Source organism: Triticum aestivum, chromosome 5B, assembly GCF_018294505.1.
Source record: "Triticum aestivum cultivar Chinese Spring chromosome 5B, IWGSC CS RefSeq v2.1, whole genome shotgun sequence".
NCBI lineage: Eukaryota > Viridiplantae > Streptophyta > Magnoliopsida > Poales > Poaceae > Triticum > Triticum aestivum.
In genome coordinates, this window is record NC_057807.1 from 691,819,998 (window position 1) to 691,843,066 (window position 23,069).

The following is a 23,069-nucleotide window of genomic DNA, read 5'->3' on the forward strand; positions in this document are numbered from 1 at the left end:
TAGATAGATCTTGCGTGATCATAGGATTTTTTTTGAAATACTACGTTCCCCAACAGAGTTACCATGGCCTTCTTATACGTTATTTCTATTATGTTATCACTAACTTGTTCCAGGTACGAGGAGAAGTTTCTAAGGTGAATGATGAGAATGCTAATTCTCGGGAAAGCAGCTAACCTTGACATCGGTTATTAGCTTAACTCAGAGGCAATACTTTTGCTACACCTCGTGCATCAAACAAAGATGCACAAGGAGATATTGTGTGTGGAGGGGTGATCACCATGTTGGCCAATTCCCTTGGTCTCAACTACAGTCCCCTTCGCCCCCATTTTCGGTAACAACCTTGTTGATATTCATGTTCTTTCTAGCGCTGGAATGGTAGAAGTTCGCCGTGGTCGTCATTGCATTCGAATTCCTAGAGTAAGGTACTTTTCGCCTACTCCTATATCTAATTGTTTCTCCATAGAAGATGAACAATTGAATTATGTAGCATAGGAAGGAGATGCGGCTTTTGACCAAGAAGACCCGGAACCTGAACAAGTAGATGAAGAAGAACTCGCCCCCGATGAAGAAAAGGAGCAGCCCCATGGGGATCAGCCACAACAAGTTTCACCTCTTTTGATGTCAAAGTGCCTATGGTACCAGTTCATATTTGGTTACCGGAAGCCCATGTAGAGGCACCTATGGCTGGATCCGTCATCTTGGCTGGAATTCTTTTAAAATTGGGAACCTGCGGGTTTTTAAGATTTTCAATACCCATGTTTCCCGAAGTGACACTTTGTTTCACTCCTTTCATTTATACTCTAAGCGCGATTGCTATGATATATACTTCCTTGACCACCTTAATACAGATCAATCTTAAGAAGATCATTACCTACTCCTCAGTAGCCCATACGAATTTGGTGATAATTGGTATGTTTAGTCGGGCAGCGGCCATTAGGTCACCTATTTTGAGTTATGGACACACGAGCAAGGCCAAAACATGTGTGCTGGGCGTGCGACCCATCAACCTACTAGCAATAGGGGAGAAAACTTAACACGTCGCAACAAAAGCGTCGGTTCGAGGCGTCATCAAAACACCGCTGTCTGTTCCTAAAACAAAACCACTTAGCGCCCCGGGATGGGAGTGGGGGTCAGCCCAACGCAGACAGCAGCAGCACCGGCTCTACGAAGTCCGAATCAAATCTTTTGGTTGGCTTTCCCGTGAATAAGAATAGTTGGGCGCGGCGAAGCAAGCGCTTCTAGCTGTTTCGCTTGCTTCTTTCTTATTGTGGCGGCTATTATGAGGTGGCTGAAATGAACGAAAAGCGAGATGATTCAAATCGATTGATAGATGGCTTGATCTATTCTGGTAGATCGAAAGGTTTTCTATCAATAAGAAGGGTTGACCTCTTTCTACACCACCTACACGGACCTCTATAGTCTCCAGGGCTCTATCAACGTATAAGCAACCTCGCCGAGACCCTTTGAGACATGTCTGCCTACATGAACATCAACTTCTTCAACTGGACTCAAGGATGGGCTCCTGACCAACCGCCACAATGATTTCACCGGTTTGGGCTTGCAAAAGCTTGAGCTTGGGGGACGTCACTACCACGTCTACATCTACATGTGTCGTTATTATTTGAATAAATTATAATGAGGTTGTATTTCAGCTCGTTGAGCTTCGAAACACTCGTGTTGGCCTTTTCCAACACTTTGCTTTCGTTTTTTCTTTTTATCGTTGTGATTTTCATTTTGCAAGTTAGTTTTCAAAAAACCCAAAAAAAACAAGATTAGAATAAGTTTTTCTTTGTTCTTTTCTTTTGCCCCTTGGAGTTTGTTTGCGTTCTTGTTTATATTTCAGAGGATTTGATCTATGCCGGACAATTTGTTTATATTTGAAGTTAGTTTCTTGTTTATAGAAACTTCTAGATAGTACACATGACACAATCTGATGTAATGAATGGGAAATTGAATAGTTATCAATGTTTGGATTTGCCACCTCTTTAGCATCAGATTGAGTTCATCCAACGATCCATATTCATAGTTATTCTTACACTATATAGGGGTATAGATAAGATAGCTGAAGTAGAAGATGTACTCCTCTTGATCTGAACTTGCTCGGGGATCATATATTACGAATAAGTCCTTTAAAAGAAGGTACGGTGCTGCTTTGGGGATAAAAAAAATCATCATAACTCTAAATCATAGAAGCTCCTCATTAAATTGCTGCATTATTTAAAGAAAGAGCACTTTGAATAAGGCGCACTATAGAAATTATGTAAAGTCTTTTGCTACATAATGTTTGTCTGCAACAGTAGACGACAACAAAACGTGGCCGAGCTTTATTATTTATAGAAATTATTCTCGCATGACAAGAATCTTTATACTTATCGGGCACTAAATCTGATGGTGTCTCCTGGAAAATATGAATGCTGGTAGCTGAATGAGTTGATTTACTTGCTGATAAATAAATACTGTTGCTTTACTTTGTTCAGTTGGACAGAGTTGTTGTCTCGTCTGCATCATGCCCTGTTGTTTGGATAGCAGCATCCGAGCTGCAGGGTGTGCCCTTGATGGTTGCTCGCTTCCAGTTGTGGCTACTCAGCCATGACAGCGTGTAAGGCAGCCCTGACTTCCTGTACTCCTCGGGGTGTTCAATGCCTCTCTTCATTTCAGTGACGTCCATGCTCAGGGCAGACAAGGCTTCCTCTGGCGTGGCACGAGCTTCGTCAGAGTCCATGATCTCATCCCATAGCTGTTGCAGCACAGCGCCACTCGGGCCCTGCTCCAGCATGGCCGAGATGCCCTTCTCCAGACGGATCCGCACGAGCTCCGCTGCCACGTCACAGTGGATGGCCAGGTCGCCTGGCACACATTCCAGGTGTGGCCGCAGCGCGTAGACGCCTGTGTTAGCCAGGTGCCTCACCGTGTTGTGGCTCAGGTATTGGCCTCCTATGGTCATGAGATCCTTCTTGCCCTCTGCCACTCTTAGGTAGACAATGAAGGCCTTTTGCTCGCCAGCAGAGATGTTGTCAACCTCTATCGTGCCAGATTGATTATTGGATTTCACGTGGTGGGTGTAGCCGCCAGACTCGATTGATGATATGGTGACGCCCTCGTTGGTCCTGAGGGTAATCTTGATGGACCTCGCGGTGATCGATGTGAGGCCTCTGATGAATAGCGCGAGGGCATCCCTGAACTCAATGCCCTGGTTGAAGGAGGAGTAGGTGCCGGAAGTCATTTCCGCGATATACTTCATGACTTTGGGGTTGTGGTCAGAGCCTAAACCCAAGGTGTGCACTGGGAACTCTCTGTCGAGCTCCGTCTGTAATATCTCTGGGAACTTGCCGTCTGACAGGAGCATCATGCAGCCTACACGGCTGCTGCGCTCTACTCCACGCCACCACAGAATCTGAGAATGAAAATGTTAAAATAGCAACACGAGGGTAGAAATCATTCTAAAAAAAATAAATCAAATAAGCATCTAAGTGCATGCCATGGATCAACTGAAAGCACGTATGTGTGTACCTGGGCTCCCTCTCGCAGACCGGCGCTCATGTCATTCTGACCACCGGCAACCAGCTCGTTGATCTTGAGCCTGGCGACATCCCGGTCATGGTCAGACATGTAAGTGAGGTTCATGAGGCAATTCTCATGGGTGCCGAATGACACGATGGAGAGTCGGTCATCTACACCGAGCTTGTCGATGACGACCTTCATGGCCTGCTTCATGCGATCCAGCTTCTCCCCTTGCATTCTTCCACTGACATCAAGGACGGCGACAATGTCGATGCCCAAGCGTCGCATCTCCTCCGCACACGACCATGGCGCTACCGCAGCTCGTACGAGGACAGGGAACTTGTTGCAGGGGCCCTCACTTGGAATAGCCTTACTTCTTGTGAAAGTTTCTACCTTCACCTGAATTAGTGTTTGCCATATAGGAGTATTCATCATCGGTCAGTGGTAGCTTTATAGATTAGACCAAGTTAAAATGAATAGATCAAGGGCATGCGTGTTTTGAAAAATATAGGCACATAGCTTACCAAATTGGTATCTTCATCTGCATGCTGCGCTATTGCTCGGAAAGCACTGCAGTTTTTGGCTGCACCCTTGGTGGTTGCACGCTGCCACTTGTGGCATGACAGCCACGATAGCGTGTAAGGCATCCCTGAAACGTCCCTCTTCATTTCATCTATGTCCATGCTGAGGCCAGACAAGGTTTTCTCTGGTGCTCCGCGGCCCTCGTCAGAGTGCTTGATCATGTTCCATAGCTGTTCCAACCCCTGACCAGTCAAGTGCTGCTTCTCCAGCATGTCTGAAACACCATTCCGTAGTCTGATCCGTGCGATCTCTGCTGCTACGTCAGGGTGGATTTCCATATAGTCTGGCGAGCGAGTCAACCAGGGTCGTAGTACGGACATGTCCGTTTCATCCAGAAACTTCTTGCTCCCATGGAAGCCCTGGTACTGTCCGCCAATGGTCATGAGCCTCTTCTTGCCAGCCCCTACTATTAGGTTGATGATGAACTCCTTTCGTTCACCGGCATAGATGTGGTTGATATTGATAGTGCCAGAATTTTTGTCGCCTTTCACGTTGTGGTTGTAGTTGCCAGACTCGATGGATGATATGGATGTGCCAAGGTTAGCCACTAGGCTGATCATGATGGACGTTGCGGCAATCGACGTGAGACCGGTGATGAACAGCACGAGGGCATCCTTGACGTTGCTGATGTCCTGGTCGACGAAAGAGTAGGTTCCAGAGGTCATATCTGCAATGTACTTCATTACATTGGAGTTGTGGTCAGCACCCAAACCGAAGGTGTGCACCAGAAATTCAGGGCTGATCTGCATCTGTAAGATCTCTGGGTACTCGCCATCTGACAAGAAGATCATGCAGCCTAGGCGACCGCTGATCTCCTCTGTTCCACGTCCCTTGAGAATCTAACGATGAACTTACCATGTTAGAAGAGCTACACAAAATAATTGCTTGCATTTGGATCTTTGCTTTGTATCATTTGAGTGTACGTGCATATATACCTGAGCCCCCTCTTGTAGAGCGGCGCTAGCAATATGGCTCGTGCATCTTCCATCTGAAGCTTTTAGTTGACTGATCTTGAACCTCGCAGCATCCCGACCATGGCCATGGTCGTCAGACATATAAGTGAGCTCCAAAAGGCGGCGCTTGTGAGTCTGCAATAATAACACGATGGAAAGCCGATCATCCGGACCGAGTTTGTCGATCACGATCATCATGGCCTGCTTCACGCTCTCTAGCATCTCTGCCTGCATGCTTCTGCTGACATCGAGCACAGCGACGAGGTCCACGCCATCGCGTGGCATCTCCTGGGCGTGATGCCATGGTGCCGCGGAAACCCTCACCAGGACAGTGAACTCGGTGTATGTCTTGCTGCCCATAATTGCCTTGCTTCTTGCGAATCCTTGTACCTTAACCAGAAATTACTGTGTGTCATACACCGATAATCATCCGGTGGTAATTTGTGTTAAAATCAACTAATGATTGTAGGAAAATACATTAGCGGACTGTGCGTACCTGTATGTGTTGTTGCTCTACGGTTTGTTGGAAAACTTCGGACTGCCCATATCGGCTTCTCATGTCTTCGACGTCCTCTTGGGCGTTGCTTTGTTCATCCAAGTCCTTGGTCTCACCGTACAACGCTTCCATTTTGCTGCGATGCTTATCCAACCTGGCCTTCATCAACTGGATCCGCAAGAGCTCTGCTGCCACCTTAGGGTGGATGATCATCTCGTCTGGCAGACATTTTCGGCGTGGTCGTATTATGACCACGTCCATGCCAACTAGCTCCTTGCCCTGGTACTGACCGCCGACCGTGACAAGCTTCTCCTTGCCCTGTGGGACCGTCAAGTAGACCACGAAGGTCTTCTGTTCTCCGGCACAGATCTTGTTAAGGGCTACTATGGCTGACCGTTTGTCCGAGCTTAGAAGATTGCCATAACAACCTGACACGATGGAAGATATGGTGACGCCCTCGTCAGCCTGGATCGTGATCCTGTCAGGCCACTGTGCAGCCCATTGCGTGACAACATGCGCGATGGTATTCTGGTTTTCGATGGAGGAGTAGGTGCCGGAGGTCTTTTCGGCTATTAGATTCATATCCCGTCGATTATGATCGCCCAAAGCAATGGTGTGGACCGGGAATTCCGGGCTGATCTCTTGTTTGAACATCTCAAGGAAAGTCCAACCCACCCACACGTGCAGGATGCAGCCGGTACGGTTACTGCTCTCCTCCACACCACGCTGCCGCAGAACCTAAGCATGAATAGATGTAAGATTTATCTATTTCTTGCTAGTAGCAGTAAGAATATAAAAGCAAAGAAATGAATTTGAAGTAACAAAAACAAAAGAATTGAAAAAAAGTTGCGATCCAACCGCTCCCGTCGACCCCCGACCCGCTCCCGTCCCCGCCCTAGCGCCGTCTCCCCGGGAGGCGGCCGGGGCGGCGCGAGCCTCCCCTCTCCTCGTCCACCCTCCCTCCTCCCCCCCTCCCCGGCCACCATCAGCGGGCACCCCCGGATCTGGCCCGGGTGGTGTCGGCAGTGGCAGGTCCTCTTGTACCCACGCGTGGTTCCCCTTCCGGGGGCAAGGGGCGGCAGGTCCTCTTGTACCCGCGCGCAGTTCCCCTTCCGGGGGCAAGGGACAGCGGCGGTGAAGCTAGGCCGGTGGCGGTGGCCGGAGGCGAGCATTGTGGTGGTGTTGCCCATTGGCAGTAGGGCGGACTGGTGGCGCAGGGTGGCCGGTGGCGCGTAATACGTCTCCAACGTATCTAAATTTTTTTATAGTTCCATGCTATTATATTATCTGTTTTGGATGTTTTATATGCATTAATATGCTATTTTTATATTATTTTTTGGACTAATTTATTAACCTAGAGCCCAGTGCCAGTTTTTGTTTTTTCTTTAGTTTTGAGCTTCGCAGAAGAGGAATACCAAACGGAATAAAAGTAGACGATGATTTTTCTTGGATCAGAAGACACTAAGAGGACTTGGAGTCCAAGCCAGAAGATCCACAAGGCGACGACAAGGGTGGAGGGCGCGCCCTAGGGTGGGCGCCGCCCTACCTTGTAGGCCCCTCGGGACTCCCCTGACCTAGCTCTCCCTCCTATATATTCACATATATTCCAGAACCACCCACGAAAATACTTTTTCGCCGCCGCAACCTTCTGTTCCCCGTGAGATCTCATCTTGGGGCCTTTTCCGACACCTTGCCGGAGCAGGATTCGATCACGGAGGGCTTCTAGATTTACTCTATTGGCCTTCTGATGAAGCATGAGTAGTTTACCACAGACCTATACAGGTCCATAGCTAGTAGCTAGATGGCTTCTTCTCTCTCTTGGATTCTCAATACCATGTTCTCCTCGATGTTCTTGGAGATCTATCCGATGTAATCTTCTTTTGCGGTGTCTTTGTCGAGATCCGATGAATTATGGATTTATGATCAGCTTATCTATGAATATTATTTGAATCTTCTCTGAATTTTTTTATGCATGATTTGATATCTTTGTATTTCTCTTCGAATTATCGGTTTGGTTAGGCCAACTAGATTGGTTTTTCTTGCAATGGGAGAGGTGCTTAGATTTGGGTCCAATCTTGCATGATTTCACGCAGTGACAAAGTAGGGGTAGCGAGACACGTATTGCATGAAGGAAATATGCCCTAGAGGCAATAATAAAGTTGTTATTTATATTTCCTTATATCATGATAAATGTTTATTATTCATGCTAGAATTGTATTAACCGGAAACTTAGTACATGTGTGAATAAATAGACAAAACAGATTGTCCCTAGTATGCCTCTACTTGACTAGCTCGTTAATCAAAAATGGTTAAGTTTCCTAACCATAGACATGTGGTATCATTTGATGAATGAGATCACATCATTAGAGAATGATGTGATGGACAAGACCCATCCATTAGCTTAGCATAATGATTGTTTAGTTATTGCTATTGCTTTCTTCATAACCTATACATATTCCTCTCACTATGAGATTATGCAACTCCCGAATACCAGAGGAACACCTTGTGCGCTATCAAACGTAACAACATAACTTGTTCATTATAAAGATGCTCTACAGGTGTCTCCAAAGGTATTTTTTGGGTTGGCATAGATCGAGATTAGGATTTGTCACTCCGAATATCGGAGAGGTATCTATGGGCCCTCTCGGCAATGCACATCACTATAAGCCTTGCAAGCAATGTGACTAATGAGTTAGTTGCGGGATGCTGCTTTACGGAATGAGTAAAGAGACTTGCCGGTAACGAGATTGAACTAGGTATGATGATACCGATGATTGAATCTCAGGCAAGTAACATACCAATGACAAAGGGAATACCGTATTGTTATGAAGTTTGACCGATAAAGATCTTCGTAGGATATGTAGGAACCAATATGAGCATCCAGGTTCCGCTATTGGTTATTGTTCGGAGATATGTCTCGGTCATGTCTACATAGTTCTCGAACCCGTAGGGTCCACACGCTTAACGTTCGAGGACGATTTGTATTATGAGTTATGTGTTTTAGTGACCGAAGTTTGTTTGGTGTCCCGGATGAGATCACGAACATGACGAGGAGTCTCGAAATGGTCGAGGGGTAAAGATTCATATATTGGAAGGTTATATTCGGACATCGGAATGGTTTCGAGTGATTCGGGTATTTTATCGGAGTATCGAGGGGTTACCGGAACCCCCAGGGGGAAATCATGGGCCTCATGGGCCATGGGAGAGAAGAGGGGACTGCCCACAAAGGGGAGCCCCCCCCCAAAGGGGAGTCCGAATAGGAAGGGGAGGGGGCATGGCTACCCTTTCCCTCTTCCTCTCCTCTCCTTCCCTCTTTGCCCCTCTGTTGGAAGGAAAAGGTGGGGGGACAAAATCCTACTTGGACTAGGAGTCCAAGTAGTACTCCCCCCTTGGCGCACCCCTCCTAGGCCGCCAGCCTCCTCCTCCCCTTTATATACGGGGGCGGGGGGCACCCCAAGGACACATCAAGATTTCTCTTAGCCGTGTGCGGTGCCCCCCCCCCCACCCCCACAGTTTACTCCTCGGGTCATAGAGTCGTAGTGCTTAGGCGAAGCCCTGCGCAGATCACATCACCATCACCGTTACCACGCCGTCATGCTGACAGAACTCTCCCTCGACCCTCTACTGGATCAAGAGTTCGAGGGACGTCATCGAGCTGAACGTGTGCTGAACACGGAGGGGCCGTACGTTCAGTACTTGGATCGGTTGGATCGTGAAGACGTTCGACTACATCAACCGCGTTAATCTAACGCTTCCACTTTCGGTCTACGAGGGTACGTGGACACACTCTCCCCTCTCATTTCTATGCATCTCCTAGATAGATCTTGCGTGTTCGTTGGAAATTTTTTCAAATTGCATGCTATGTTCCCCAACAGTGGTATCAGAGCCAGGTCTATGCACGAGTAGAACACAAAGAATTGTGGTTGATAATAGTCATACTGCTTACCACCAACGTCTTACTTTGATTCGGCGATATTGTTGAATGAAGCGGCCCATACCGACATTACATGACCGCGTTCATGAGACTGGTTCTACCGACTTGCTTTGCACACATGTGGCTGGCGGGTGTCTGTTTCTTCAACTTTAGTTGAATCGAGTTTGACTACGGCCGGTCCTTATTGAAGGTTAAAACAACACACTTGACGAAAAATCATTGTGGTTTTGATGCGTAGGTAAGAAAGGTTCTTGCTAGAAGCCCGTAGCAGCCACGTAAAACTTGCAACAACAAAGTAGAGGACGTCTAACTAGTTTTTGCAGGGCATGTTGTGATGTGATATGGTCAAGACGTGATGAGATATAAATTGTTGTATGAGATGATCATGTTTTGTAAATGTTATCGGCAACTGGCAGGAGCCTTATGGTTGTAGCTTTATTGTATGAAATGCAATCGTCATGTAATTGCTTTACTTTATCACTAAGCGGTAGCGATAGTTGTAGAAGCAATAGTTGGCGAGACGATGTGTGGAGTAATAGTAGTAGATGCAGGCAGGAGTCCATCTACTTGACACGCACGTGATGCTTATGCATAATCATTGCCTTGGACATCGTCATAACTTTGCGCTTTTCTATCAATTGCTCTACAGTAATTTGTTCACCCGCCGTATTATTTGCCTTCATGAGAGAATCCTGTAGTGAAACCTATGGCCCCCGCGTCTATTTTCCATCACATTAGTTTCATATCTACTATTTTGCAATCTTTTATTTTCTGATGTATATACGAAAAAACCCAAAAATATTTAATATTTTATTTATATATCTCTATTTGATCTCACCTTTGCAAGTGACCGTGAAGGGATTGACAACCCCTTTATTGCGTTGGGTGCAAGTGTTTGATTGTTTGTGCAAGTATTGGTGATATGCACGTTTTTGCCTACTGGATTGATACCTTGGTTCTTAACTGAGGAAAATACTTACCTCTACTGTGTTGCATCACCCTTTCCTCTTAAAGGAAAAAACCAACACAAGCTCAAGAAGTAGCAGAGTGCCCTCCAGCCCAGATCTGGGCCCTTAGGGCCCCATCTGGGTCATAGCGGGCTGGCTCTGGCGCGGACATGATGCCTACTGTACGTGATGCAGAGGAGCGGCTTGGACAGGGGGCAGCGACACCGACGACGTGCCTTCTGCAACGCGACAACCAGAGCTTTACGGGCATCTGAGGGCTCAGCCGGGCCTATGGGCCCACAAGCCTGGTATGCTCCTGCTGTTGCGTCCGGTCGGTTACCATTGTTGATGGTAGAGGTTGGGCCCTCTCGCGTGCCGACGGTTGGGCCCAGTCTCGGCTCCCCCTCTTCGTTGTGCAGGACCTACTTCACGGTGCCGTGGTGAGACAGTGTAGGAGGCCTCAAGACTGTGGTGGCATAGGGTGGTGGACGGTTTGGTGGCCTACTCCGGAGTGCCAGAGATGATGGTTGGGATCGGGAGAAATCCCTGTTGTCATGTCCGACACCGACGCAGTGGCACCTGAGGGTGTCGTTAGACCTTCCTGAAGGGCGTCGGGTGCTACCCTTTCTTTCTCCTCGCCACGTACTGAAGGAATCTCTTGACAGCGGCGTCGTCATCGTCACGTCCCTTCTTCGAGGTGTGATAGGTACTGGCGCTTCGGGGTATAGGAGCATGGTGGGAGATCCCCGGTGGGCACAACGGTAGCAAGGCTTATTCATATTTGTTGATCCGTCGTTGTCTGCATTTGTTCCTTTTGTATTTACTGTTTCATTTTTTTTGGGCGTGATTGTGCTGCTTTCGTCACAGCACCTATCGTTGGTTGTATCAGAGGTTGGCTATAGTAATGTAGCGGGGAGCAATCCTGTTTCGTCGAATTTTAAGAGAAAAAATGAAGAAAAATAACAAAGATAAGGAATCCAATAACTCCCAAACATTCGGATTTTGAGCATTTCGTCCCGAACGTTTTTACATGACAACTTTAGTTGATAGGGGATGGCAACTTTGTCCTTTTTCGTTTTTTTGTCAGAAAATTGCCATGTTTCCCTAATCTTATGCAAACTAAACTTGTCATCTGAACCTGTTCGGGTTGCCATGCTTACTGAAAGTGTGTGTTTACTACGAAAGCGTGTGTTTGCAAGATTTTTATCTGGTGATTGAACCTGTACAATTCTGCACCCGCTTTCTTCTCTGGATGTTAAATTCATTATGTTCGGGAACGTGTGTTCGTGTGTGTAGGTAGTACTCCTAGTGGTGTACTCTCTCTCTCTCTGTCTAAAGAAATATAAGATGTCTTGTGGCTGCCTCTGTGTGAGTTAGTGAGTCTCTGTATGAATGTCAAGTGTTGCACGAGCCCATCTCTCCTATTCTCGCTCCGGCCTTGACATATCAATTCTTCACTTGTTCTGATGGTATTAATTACTCCCTCCATTTCACAACTTAGTGCGCCCGCATTTCTCAAGATCTAAGTTAAACTATAAATTTAACCAACAAGACCGACTACGACGGGAGCAAAAATTACATCACTGAATTGGCTTACTATAATGAAAAAGTACGGTGGGTATACCTCAGCTGCCTTTTGCAGAACGTGGCCCTCATGCACTGTTCCACAGTAGAGGGCCACCAGCTTGCTGATCTCGTGGTTGGCAACGTCCCGGCCATGGGCGGACATGTACGTAAGCTCCGTGACTTGTTGCGTAGAGTTTTGCCCGACAAACAAGATGGAGAGGCGGTCGTTAGGGCCCAGTTCGTCCATAAACTTCGTGATCACCTCCTTCACAGCTTGCTTCGGGGCGTTGAACACTAGGACGACGTCGATACCAGCGCTTAGCATCTCCTTCGCACGACCCCATAGTGCCCTCCTACTGACCCGCACCAAGACGGGGAACTGATCGCACGTCTCCGCAAGCTGAATCGCCTTGTTTCTTGCGAACGCTTCTACTCTCACCTGGAAGAGTATGTACGTGTTTCTTGTCCATCAATCATATCGAAGAGTGGTACAGCATTACGTGCAGAGAGACCAAGTAGGCAGAGAATATTACCTGATTGTCATTGTTCTCGCTTTGGGACTTCACTGGCATCGATGAACTTGAATTCGCCGACCATGAAATCGCCTGCCAAGAGTCGGGCAAACATTGATTGATATGTATCTCAATAGTAAGCAGAGATGGTCATGTGTAAATTAGGCCGCGTGTATGGCTACTGGATTATCCACTAGCACCTCTGATGGGCAATTTTATAGTTGCATATTGTTGGAAAAAAAAACAGAAACAGACGAGGCTGATCTCCCTTTCTATTTATTTGTTCCTACTCATCGCATGTGCAGATCTTCAAAACTATACATGGTCAAGCCAATGACTAAAGTTCGCTTCCCACCAAATGCCGTTTGTTACTTGTGTCGTTCCTTTTTCAGTAGCTGTGGGAATGTTGCGCAACAATGCTGAAAATGTCATTGAAACTGAGAAATTAAAACTGGGGGACTCATTGTATTGGCCCTATATAACCCCATCAATTGCTACCGTCAGATTGGACAATGTATATAGGCCTTGTGGGCAGGTGAGCCGGGTGCATGTCAGAACATTATGAAAAAATTTAAGTGTCTTTTTTTGTACACGCGCAGGGCGGAGGAGGGGAATATTGGAGTTGTTTTACATGGACGCAAGATTAATTTATTATGTCACCGATTTCAAATCTATATTCTGCATGTGACTTGTAAATAAGAAGGACAAATCCTGATGTGAATAATAATAATAATCCTATCCTGCTCGATTAGCCAAAGAGGATATACATCACACAAGTTGCTCCCCCCCCCCCCCCCCCCCCCCCCCCCCCCCCCACACACACACACACAAAACAAATTGACATGTCCATGTTACATTGCACGGTGTTGTGTGCATAATATCTCTGCATATTGTAAAATAATGAGAGTACCAGTATAAAATTGACATCCCAAACATTTCTTTGTGTTTTGAATTTTGACACTCTTGCAAATTTTCTTATCAAACCCATTTGTCATGTTCATTTGAAGTCAAAGATGACACATTATATACTAGTGAGATTACCATTAATGACACTGACAAAATACATTTGGGATACTTGCTTTCATATTTACTTACCACAGAATATTCATAGTGAGATCACTCTCCAGCTGACAAAATTTTCAAATGGAAGGAATGTAATCATACACTGTCAGTTGATTAGCAAACCAAAACTTCGTGCGCTCGTCTTAGATACGAAATAATGTATCACGAGCTATCATTTTTGTTAGCAAAATGGTGTTACCTTTTCAATCATAGCTTCGGTCTCGTCCAGTCTTTGGATAATATCCAGTATACTGGGCCTTTTGTACCGATCAACCTCCATGGAGCTCACTCCTATCTCAGTGCATATGGTCACTTGCTCACAATATGCATCTAGTATCCTTGAAGAAGTGCAAGTTGCTTCCAACCTGGTCCTCCAGTTTTGATGTACCTGTGTAACCAAAGTGTAAAGCTAGAATGGTACTATATGTTCAAACATAAAGCACATAAAAATATTTTTCGAATTGTGAAGTGAAGAGATGTCAATTTCTACTTGATCAAGAAACTCTTGGTAAGGCATTTCTGCACTTCTTGTGTGGCCTTTAGGTCCTGCGATTATCTTTGTAATTACAACACCCAAGCTAAATACGTCCAACTTCTTTGAGACAATGTGTCCAAATAAGTATTCTGGTGGCAAGTATCCGCTGCACATGGCAACATAAATATAATTGAAATCAACTGATTTTGTTGTAAGAAATTTAGTCTGACTAGAAAAGTAGTTCAGTCACTTACATTGTTCCTGCAGGACTATTTGTGACCCTGGTTTGTTCTTCACCAAAGAGCTTGGACAAACCAAAATCTGCAAGCTTTGGTATCATATTCTCATCTAGTAGTATGTTGTCTGGTTTTAGGTCCAAATGGTAAATTGGTTTTCTGAATCCTTCATGAAGGTATTTTAATCCCTCACATGCTCCCTTGATAATATTGTAACGTTTCTTCCAATCAAGTCCATGAAATTCATCTGTAAATTTAAAAAATAGATAAAGAGGATGTTGATGAATTCCAAATGTAAATCACTGTTTTCTTTGACATGGAAAATAGTGGCATACTGAAGTGGAGCACCGTCATACCAGAAAGATGTCTTTGAAGGCTCCCATTGTGCATATACTCAAAGCAGAGTGCTTTGTATGTTGTCTCACCGAAAACTATTCTTCCGTGGAAATCTACATGTTGGCGCTGTGTTTCGTAGCAGTAGCCAACTAATCGTACAATGTTTCGATGGTTAAGCATCATAAGGTTATCAAACTCATGTTGAAATTGCTCATCATTGGGTGTTTGGATGTTGTTATAGAGCAACTTGACCGCAATCTCTTCTCCATTGGCATGCACCCCCTAGTCAAGATCGATAGTCAGCACTTGATATAATGAATGATAAAGAGACAACAAAATGTAAGTACATATCATGCATTGTTTGGTTTGTTGTCGCATTTTAGTACAAATAGAACTTTTAGGGGTATTACCAATAGAAGTGTGTGGCTAGGTATATTGCCCAATTTGTAGTTGAAAGTATCATTGCCACATAAGCACTTTTTAAGACACCTAATTAAGCATTCTCAGTGAAACAAATATTAGATTATATTCACAATATCGGCATAACGGATGTATTTTTCTGAAAACAAATTCCATACTTTATATACATTTTTCTGCATAAGGTTTCCCACGAAATCTGCATTAAATATGGTTTCCTGGAATGTTTGTTTTAAGAAAAGTGAAATTTTAGGAGATTCAGAACTATTTACCGTCTACTCCTTTGGTCTTTTCTGCATAAGGTTTCCCACGAAATCTGCATTAAATATGGTTTCCTGGAATGTTTGTTTTAAGAAAAGTGAAATTTTAGGAGATTCAGAACTATTTACCGTCTACTCCTTTTAATCCCATGTTCTAGATTGAATATGGTGACCTATAAAGTAATAGGTCACACATGACTCTAAACTAGTAGGTATTAGTGAGTTTTATATAGAATGCTAAGTTTACATACATATTGTAGACTACTTTGTAACTGATCGCACATCTTTTATACCACGCCCACCCTTTTTTCTTACTTTGGTTGTACAAGCAATTGCTCATTACTGCATACCGTTGTATTTTTTATCCATGAAAAACATTTCTTCAAATAAATCCAGTATAACATTGCAATGCCACCGTTTGAGTATCAAAGGTATGCACATCAGATAAACGACACGGTGTAAGACTATAATCTGCCTTCCTTTTTTTCCTGCAAAAATATCAAATCTATCATAAAGATTCACCAGAAGTACAAAGCACCCGAAACATAATAAAAATTACATCGAGGTCCATGGACAACTGAATGACCATTGCTTTGGTCTTTTAGCAAAAAAAAGAGAAAATATTCCAACAATGGTGTGTAAGACATAGATATCGAACCCCTAACCTCAGGTAATAAGACCTCAAAGGGCCAATACCAACTAGCCTAGCTATGTTGTGATTTATTGTTGGTATACACCCACTGTTATGTGTATCAAAGGGAAATTTTATTAAAAGAATAGCTTAAATATTTCAGGGTTTTCGTCGCTAATGAACCAGTTGAACCAGCGGACCGACGGTCAAAACTTGAGCCGACAACCTCACTGGTTTGGTTGCCAGTCCTGTTTTAAACTATGGGTGGAGACCATCAACACGGTGCTCCTCTACATTTGGCTGTCGACGAACATTACGTGTCAGAGCAGAGGGGACTGAAGGGAGGGATCTTTCATGCTCTAGAAGAGTGGTTGTCGATGACTAGGTTCAACTGGTGTAGGGGGTTAGGGTGCGGTGGCGTGGTGTTATGCTAGTTGTGCCTTGCCCACAAGGGAAGAAGGTAGCTCGTGGGGCTACCGTCCAGGGATAAACACACCATCACAGAGTAGGCCGAGCTGCGCATCGTGCAATAACGGCTTAGGGGCCGCGATGTTGGTGAGCTGGCCCGCATGCTCGATGCTAATAAGCTCTGCTTAGGTTTGTCAGGCTACTGCCGCGCTCGTGCCCTCGTTCTCTCTCGCTCACGATGAACTCACAGGAGATAGTCGTTTTTGCGCAGCGCACAACTTGCTGCTTTTCCCGTTTTCGCTCCCTCTTATTCAGTAAGAAACCAACAGACCCTGTTCCTTCAAAGGTGCCATCCCACGTTCACGAAGAGGGCGTGCTCACCGCAGCCACCTCCTACTCCTAGTCGCGCACGGCACGCACAGATCGCGGCCATGCACCTTATTACATGCAAGGCAAACTAAAGAACCGGGGAAGCCGGCTCAACTACGATCGGTTCAGGGTTTAACTAACATTGCCTCCCTAAACGCTGAACCACTACTGGATTTGAACAACACCAATTTCTTCTCGGAGTTTCTGAAACTTGACACGCCCGAGTGCCTTCGTCAGGATGTCGGCGAGCTGTCCACTGGTGCCGATGAACTCAACCTCAACACGCCCATCTTCAACACATTCGCGCAGGAAGTGAAACCTTGTGTCAATGTGCTTACTGCGATCATGGAAGACGGGGTTCTTGCTGAGGGAGATGGCTTCCTTGTTGTCGATCTTCAGCATGACCTGTTCGGCCTCTTCGTTTTGATGTCACCGAGCAGCCGAGCGAGCCAGACGCCCTGGTAGGCCGCCGTTGCGGCGGCGATGTACTCTGCCTCGCAGGTGGACAGGGCCACCACCCGTTGCTTGTGTGACTGCCAGCTGATTAGGCTCCTCCCGAGGAAGAAGAGGATGACGGTCGTGCTCTTGCGAGTGTCGATGTCGCCGGCCATGTCGCTGTCGCTGAACCCGACCAGGGATGCCCCGGTCGCTCCCCTTGCATAGTAGCAGCCGTGACGCTACGTTCCGGCCGCATACCTGATAATCTGCTTGTCAGCAGCGAGATGCTCCGTCGTCGGCGCCTCCATAAACCGGCTCACGTAGCCCACCGAGTAGGCCAGGTCCGGGCGTGTGTGCACCAGGTAGCGCAATGCGCCCACGACGCTCCTGTACTCCGTCTCGTCTGTGGCTGGAGCTGTGCTCACCCTGCTGAGCTTGAATTGTGGCTCCATAGGAGTGTGACACGGATTGCAGCCCAGCAGGCCAGCCTTCTCGATGATCAGCATATGCCGCCTGGTTGAGGGAGATGTCGTTCGCCGTCTGCTTCACTTCAATGCCGAGATAGAAGCTTAGCAGACCCAGATCGCTCATGCGGAAGAGTTTCTGCATCTCCATCTTGAACTTGCCGATCTCGACGTTGTCGTTGCCGGTGATGATCAGGTCATCCACGTACACGCCGACGAGCAGGCGCGTCGCCCCCGTTCCCCGTCCGTAGACGGCGTGCTCCGCTTGGCTCCTGCTGAAGCCAAGATCCAGCAGGCAGCGGTCGAGCTTCGCGTTCCACGCGCGCGGCGCTTGCCGTAGTCCGTAGAGGGCCTTGTCGAGGCGTAGCACCTTGTGCTCCTGGCCCTCGATGACGTAACCCGGCGGCTACGCGGCGTAGACCTCCTCCTTCAGATCGCCGTTGAGGAAGGCACTTTTGACGTCCAAGTGGTGGACTTGCCATCCCTCGTGCGCGGCTAGAGTGTTCAACAGCCGCACGGACTCAAGCCTCGCCACGGGAGCGAACACTTCCTCGAAGTCGACTCCTTGCCTTTGGACGTAGCCCTTAGCCACCAGACGCGCCTTGTGTTTCTGGATGTCGCCGTTCGCATCGCGCTTGAGCTTGTACACCCATTTGAGCCGGATCGCCTTGTGGCCTGCGGGGAGATCAACGCGGCGCCAGGTTCCCTCCCCCTCGGCTTCAGCGAACGTCTTGGGCTCGTCGATCTCATGAAGGTACAGCTCGTCGTCGTGGGCGAGCATGACGTAGTCCCCGTACTGCCGGTTCGGCTATACAACTCCGTCCCATGCACGCGTCGTCATGGGATGCCGTGGATGTGGTGTCTCGTCATCGTTGGCGTGGGAGGTGCCAGTGGCCTCTCCCTGCTCCAGGGCGGGCTCTGGGCTCGGCAGCGACGTTTCCGCTTTCCCTGGCGAGGTCGCCCTAGGAGCAGCGCTTTCGCCGCGCGCGCTCGCCGCGGTTGGGGCGCCTGTGCTTGGTGAAGATGGTGCCGCCGGCCGTGTCACCGTGTAGGAGTAGGAGCCAACAGTGAACTCCACGACCACCGGAGCTGCTGCATTGCTCTCCCAGTCCCATCGTGCGGCCTCGTCGAAGACGACGTCGCGAGACACCTGCACACGGTTATGGACTGGGTCGTAGACACGATACCCCGCCGTTCCAGGCTCATATCCCAGGAACACCATGGGAGTGCTCCGGTCGTCGAGCTTGGCGGTGTGCGGCTACACCACCTTGACATGCGCCACACAGCCGAACACGCGCAGGTGATCCACATTAGGTTTATGCCCATGCCATACCTTGTAGGGAGTCTTGCCGTCCACGTTCTTCGTAGGTGATCGGTTGAGGAGATAGACGGCGGTCGCCACCGCCTCCCCCCAGAATCTCGCCGGCACCCCCCTCGCCTTCATAAGACACCTCGCCGCCGCGACGATGGTTTGGTTGCGTCGTTTCACGACGCCGTTCTGTTGTGGGGAATAGGGCACCGTTAGCTGGCGCCCCACCCCCTCATCGGCGCAGTAGGTGGCGAACGTGGCGGCGGCGAACTCTCCACCGTGATCCGAGTGAAGAAGGCGTAGCTTGCGGCAGGTCTCGACCTCGACGCTGGCCTTGAAGCGCCTGATCTCCGCGGCCGCCTCGTCCTTCGTGGTGAGCGGCCTCATCCACATGTAGCGGCTCAGATCATCGATGAGGAGGAGGATGTACCGCCTCCTTCCCGCAGTGGCCGGAGCGATCGGCCCGCAGAGGTCACCGTGCACGAGGTCTAGGAGCCCCTCCGCGCGGCGCGTGGCAGCCTGCGGGAATGGCAACCGCCTCTGCTTGCCCGCCAGGCAACTCTCGCACAGCTGTTGTGCGTGCTCGATCGTTGGGAGTCCGTGCACCATGCCGTGGCGTGCGAGCTTTCGGAGTGCGTCGAAGTTAAGGTGCCCATAGTGCTCGTGCCATGTCCAGGCCACCTCACCCGCGTGCGCGGCGAGGCACACCGGCTGCGTGACAGCCAGCGTGACCACGTACAGTCGGTTCCTGGTGCGCTCCACCTTGACGAGGAGCTGCCGCTGCTGGTCATGCAGGCGGAGGACGTCGTGCTCGATGAGGGTCTGGCAGCCCGTTTCACCGAGCCGCCCGAGACTGATGATGTTGCTGCGTAGCCATGGGATGTAGTAAACATTAGTCAGAGCGCGGTGCTCACCGTTGTGGCAAGCGAAGAGAATCGTGCCGCGCCCCTGGATGTCCACCAGCGAACCGTCCCCGAACTTGACTGTGCCCGTGACGCCGGTGTCGAGCTCGGCGAAGACTCCCCTCACGCCAGTCATATGGTTGTTGGCTCCTGTGTCGAGGAACCAGACGTTGTCGACACGTCCCTCCTTGGCCAGGTGCACTTCGTCCTCGGCCAGCTCAACATGGGTGGGCGCGCCGATGGCAGGACCGTGCGCTGTGGCGGCGCCCTCCTCCTCCTTGTGGGCACTGGGCAGGGGAATCATGGCCATCAGGAGCGTGAGCTCCTGCTCGTGGAGGGTACAAGATTGCGCCAGCAGAAGGCCAGCCTCGTCGTCGTTGATCCGGGCCAGATTGGCCCTTTGCTGAGGCTGGGCCGCCGGTGGCTGGCCAGACGTGCCCTGTCCTTGTCCTCGCCGTTCACGGCGTGGCTCCTTGCAGTCCCTGGAGAAGTGCCCTGGTTTATTGCAGTTATAGCACTTCACCTTTGACATGTCACGGCCGCGTCGCTGCCCGCTGTTGTCGGGCGGCTTGCCTTGTCGTTACCCGCCGTTGCCGCTTCCGCCACCGTTCGAGCCAGAGCCTTGCCCTAGTTCACGCTAGTTCCTGCGCGCCTCCCACTCCTGCTCTGTGAACAGAAGCTGGCCCCTCTGGTTCTTCGTGTTGCCGGCGTAACGTTCCTCCGTGGATCGGAGGCGGCTTACTAGCTCCTCTATCGTCAGAGTCGACAGGTCAAGGAGCGTCTCGATGGAGCAGGCGATCTACGCATAACGCGCCGGCACCACGCGCAGAATCTTCCGGACCACGCGTACCTCCTCCACGTTGTCGCCCAGCGATCGGAGGTTGTTGGCGAGACCGGTGATGCGCATGGCGAAGGCGTCCAGGGTTTCGCCATCCCTGAACGTGATCTGCTCGAAGTCGCTGCGGAGGCGTTGGGTCGTCGCCTCCCTGACGCGGGTCGCTCCTAGCAGCATCATACGCACGGCCTCCCAGGCTTCGTACGCAGAGTTCTTGACGGCGAGGACGCCGTGCATCTCAGGAGGCACGGCGCGGATGAGCGCGGCGAGCGCCGCCATGTCCTCCAGATCGGTGACCATGCCCTCGCCGAGCATGGCCTCCCATAGGCCCCGTGCGCGCAGGTTGATCTGCATGATCCGGGCCCACTCGATGTAGTTGGTCGGCGTCAGCATGGGGTAGACGATCGCGCCGCCGTGCCCGGTTGCCTCCCGGATCACGCGCTCATGGACGATCACCTCGCCCGGGTTCCTTCGGACACGACTGCGTCCGCGGCTCCGTCCCCGCGTCACCGTCTGCGCGCGTGGCGTCGCCTCCCCGCCGAGTCCCTGGGCAGCTGTGTCCGGCGCCTCGTCGGTGCCGGCCTCCCTGCTGCCCGCCATGGCCCCTCGTCGCCGGTGGCTCTGATACAAATTGTCAGGCTACTGCCGCGCTCATGCCCTCGCTCTCTCTCGCTCACGATGAACTCACAGGAGACAGTCGTTTTTGCGCAGCGCACAACTTGTTGCTTTTCCCGTTTTTGCTTCCTCTTATTCAGTAAGAAACCAACAGACCCGACCGATTCGCACGCCACAACCCCGTTCCTTCGAACGTGCCATCCCATGTTCACGAAGAGGGCGTGCTCACCGCGGCCACCTCCTACTCCTAGTCGCGCACGGCACGCACAGATCGCGGCCATGCACCTTATTACATGCAAAGCAAACTAAAGAACCGGGGAAGCCGGCTCAACTACGATCGGTTCAGGGTTTAACTAACAAGGTTCGGCCCGAGCAGTAGCTAGAGATAAGCATTGTCATGCGAATCCTAGATAGCGATGTGGTTCTCGACGGTTATGGAGCTGTGGCGGCCAAGGTCAGCCCCATGATGAGAATGGAGAGTTAAACACAGGGAGGAGATTCAAGAAGAAGGGACGAGGAGGTTTTCTGTAAATTCACATCGCACAATTTTGCAAAATGTTCAGCTAGGGAAGGGGATGACGCTGACGTGTTTGACTGTGAGAAGTTCCAAAGGGAAAATTGAGAAAACTACATGGACAGCTTTGCTATAAACGCCTTCCTACAGCCCATAGTCCACGTCCGCTACCGGTGTGGGTGATTTTGCTAGCCTCGGGTGATTTGGACCAAGTTCAAACCCGTCAAACAAGTTGGAGTACATGTAGCAGTCTTGAAAATTTCTTGACTAAATTGAACCCGCGCGCCTATTTTGTGGGCTCACATTGCAATTTACTCATTTCCATCATCTGTGATGGATCAACGACTCCCAAACAAGACTGGCACGAAATGAATGCCTATCATACACGAATTTACAATTAGAAACACAAGAGAGTCCTGAATGAATCTTACCTTGTAAACCTTTCCATATGCACCTTGACCAAGTGCTCGTTGCTCAGAGAAATTATCTGTCATTTCTCGTATTTTTTGGATCGTCAGACTTGTTGGCTCCGTACTATCATTGCTAGCCATGGTAGTACTACTGCCTCTGCTGGTAAAACTACATGCATGCAAAGTAAGATCGAGTCAGATCGTGTGTATTAAGCTGCATCAGATAAAGCTGGAAGGCCTTAAAAAAAGATAAACTGAAACATATAGCTATATATATTGATACAACATAGCTATGTATTCAGGGCATTGAGCAATATCGGTCGAGATGAACAAGATGCATGCAATATATTTGAGCTGCGTCCAGATGTGTGTACTAACCTGGAACTGGACTTAGAGCTTCAACTGGAGTCTGGAGGGCTGAAGGTCTTCGCGGGAGGGAGGGAGGGAGTGAGGGGTGAAACTGAGACGATCTGATCCAGGTTAGTTTAGCTTAGGCAAGATGTGGAACTGTGGATCATGACGCAGGCAATGAGTAGATTATTTAAATACGTACACGCTGAGGCAACGACCCAGTTGTTCAATTAGTGGAGATCGATAAGCGCAGCTATGTCAACTCTCCAGCGGGTATCGGTTGGTGGATAGCTTAAGAGTTACTCCCGATCTGACATGGACAGTGACGAAGGTGCCGGCAACTTGCTCAGTTTTTGAGTTCTTTGTGAGACTCGAGAGAGCAGAGACCGTCTCGGGTCTTCTTCTCTAGGATTAGATTAAGTGGGACCACTTGGAAACATTGTCTCTGACCGACTCCAAATTCACATGCGTGCATGTGATGATATACGGTCAATCGTTGCAAGCGCATCAATTGTGCGAGATCCCAGACAAACTAATAGTTATAGC

At 49.0% G+C, this 23,069-nt stretch overlaps 1 protein-coding gene across 2 annotated transcripts; it reads right to left on the reverse strand.

Moving 5' to 3' along the window:
* Positions 1–2,216: 2,216 nt before the first annotated feature.
* Positions 2,217–22,777, reverse strand: LOC123117723 (uncharacterized). Of its 2 annotated transcripts, XM_044538423.1 has the most exons (14): positions 22,551–22,637; positions 22,194–22,341; positions 15,628–15,765; positions 14,621–14,882; positions 14,283–14,511; positions 14,044–14,194; positions 13,753–13,941; positions 12,513–12,584; positions 12,038–12,418; positions 5,533–6,270; positions 5,019–5,426; positions 4,026–4,922; positions 3,511–3,900; positions 2,217–3,394 (listed from the first exon to the last, which is right to left on the reverse strand). In XM_044538423.1, exons 3-14 carry the CDS (start codon positions 15,679–15,681, stop codon positions 2,474–2,476), a joined length of 4,692 nt encoding a protein of 1,563 aa, XP_044394358.1. In that variant the 5' UTR covers positions 15,682–15,765; positions 22,194–22,341; positions 22,551–22,637; the 3' UTR covers positions 2,217–2,473. The 2 variants fall into 2 exon arrangements, with proteins under 2 accessions (XP_044394358.1, XP_044394356.1); XM_044538421.1 differs by lacking the exon at positions 15,628–15,765 and having other exon boundaries at positions 22,551–22,777.
* Positions 22,778–23,069: the final 292 nt, after the last annotated feature.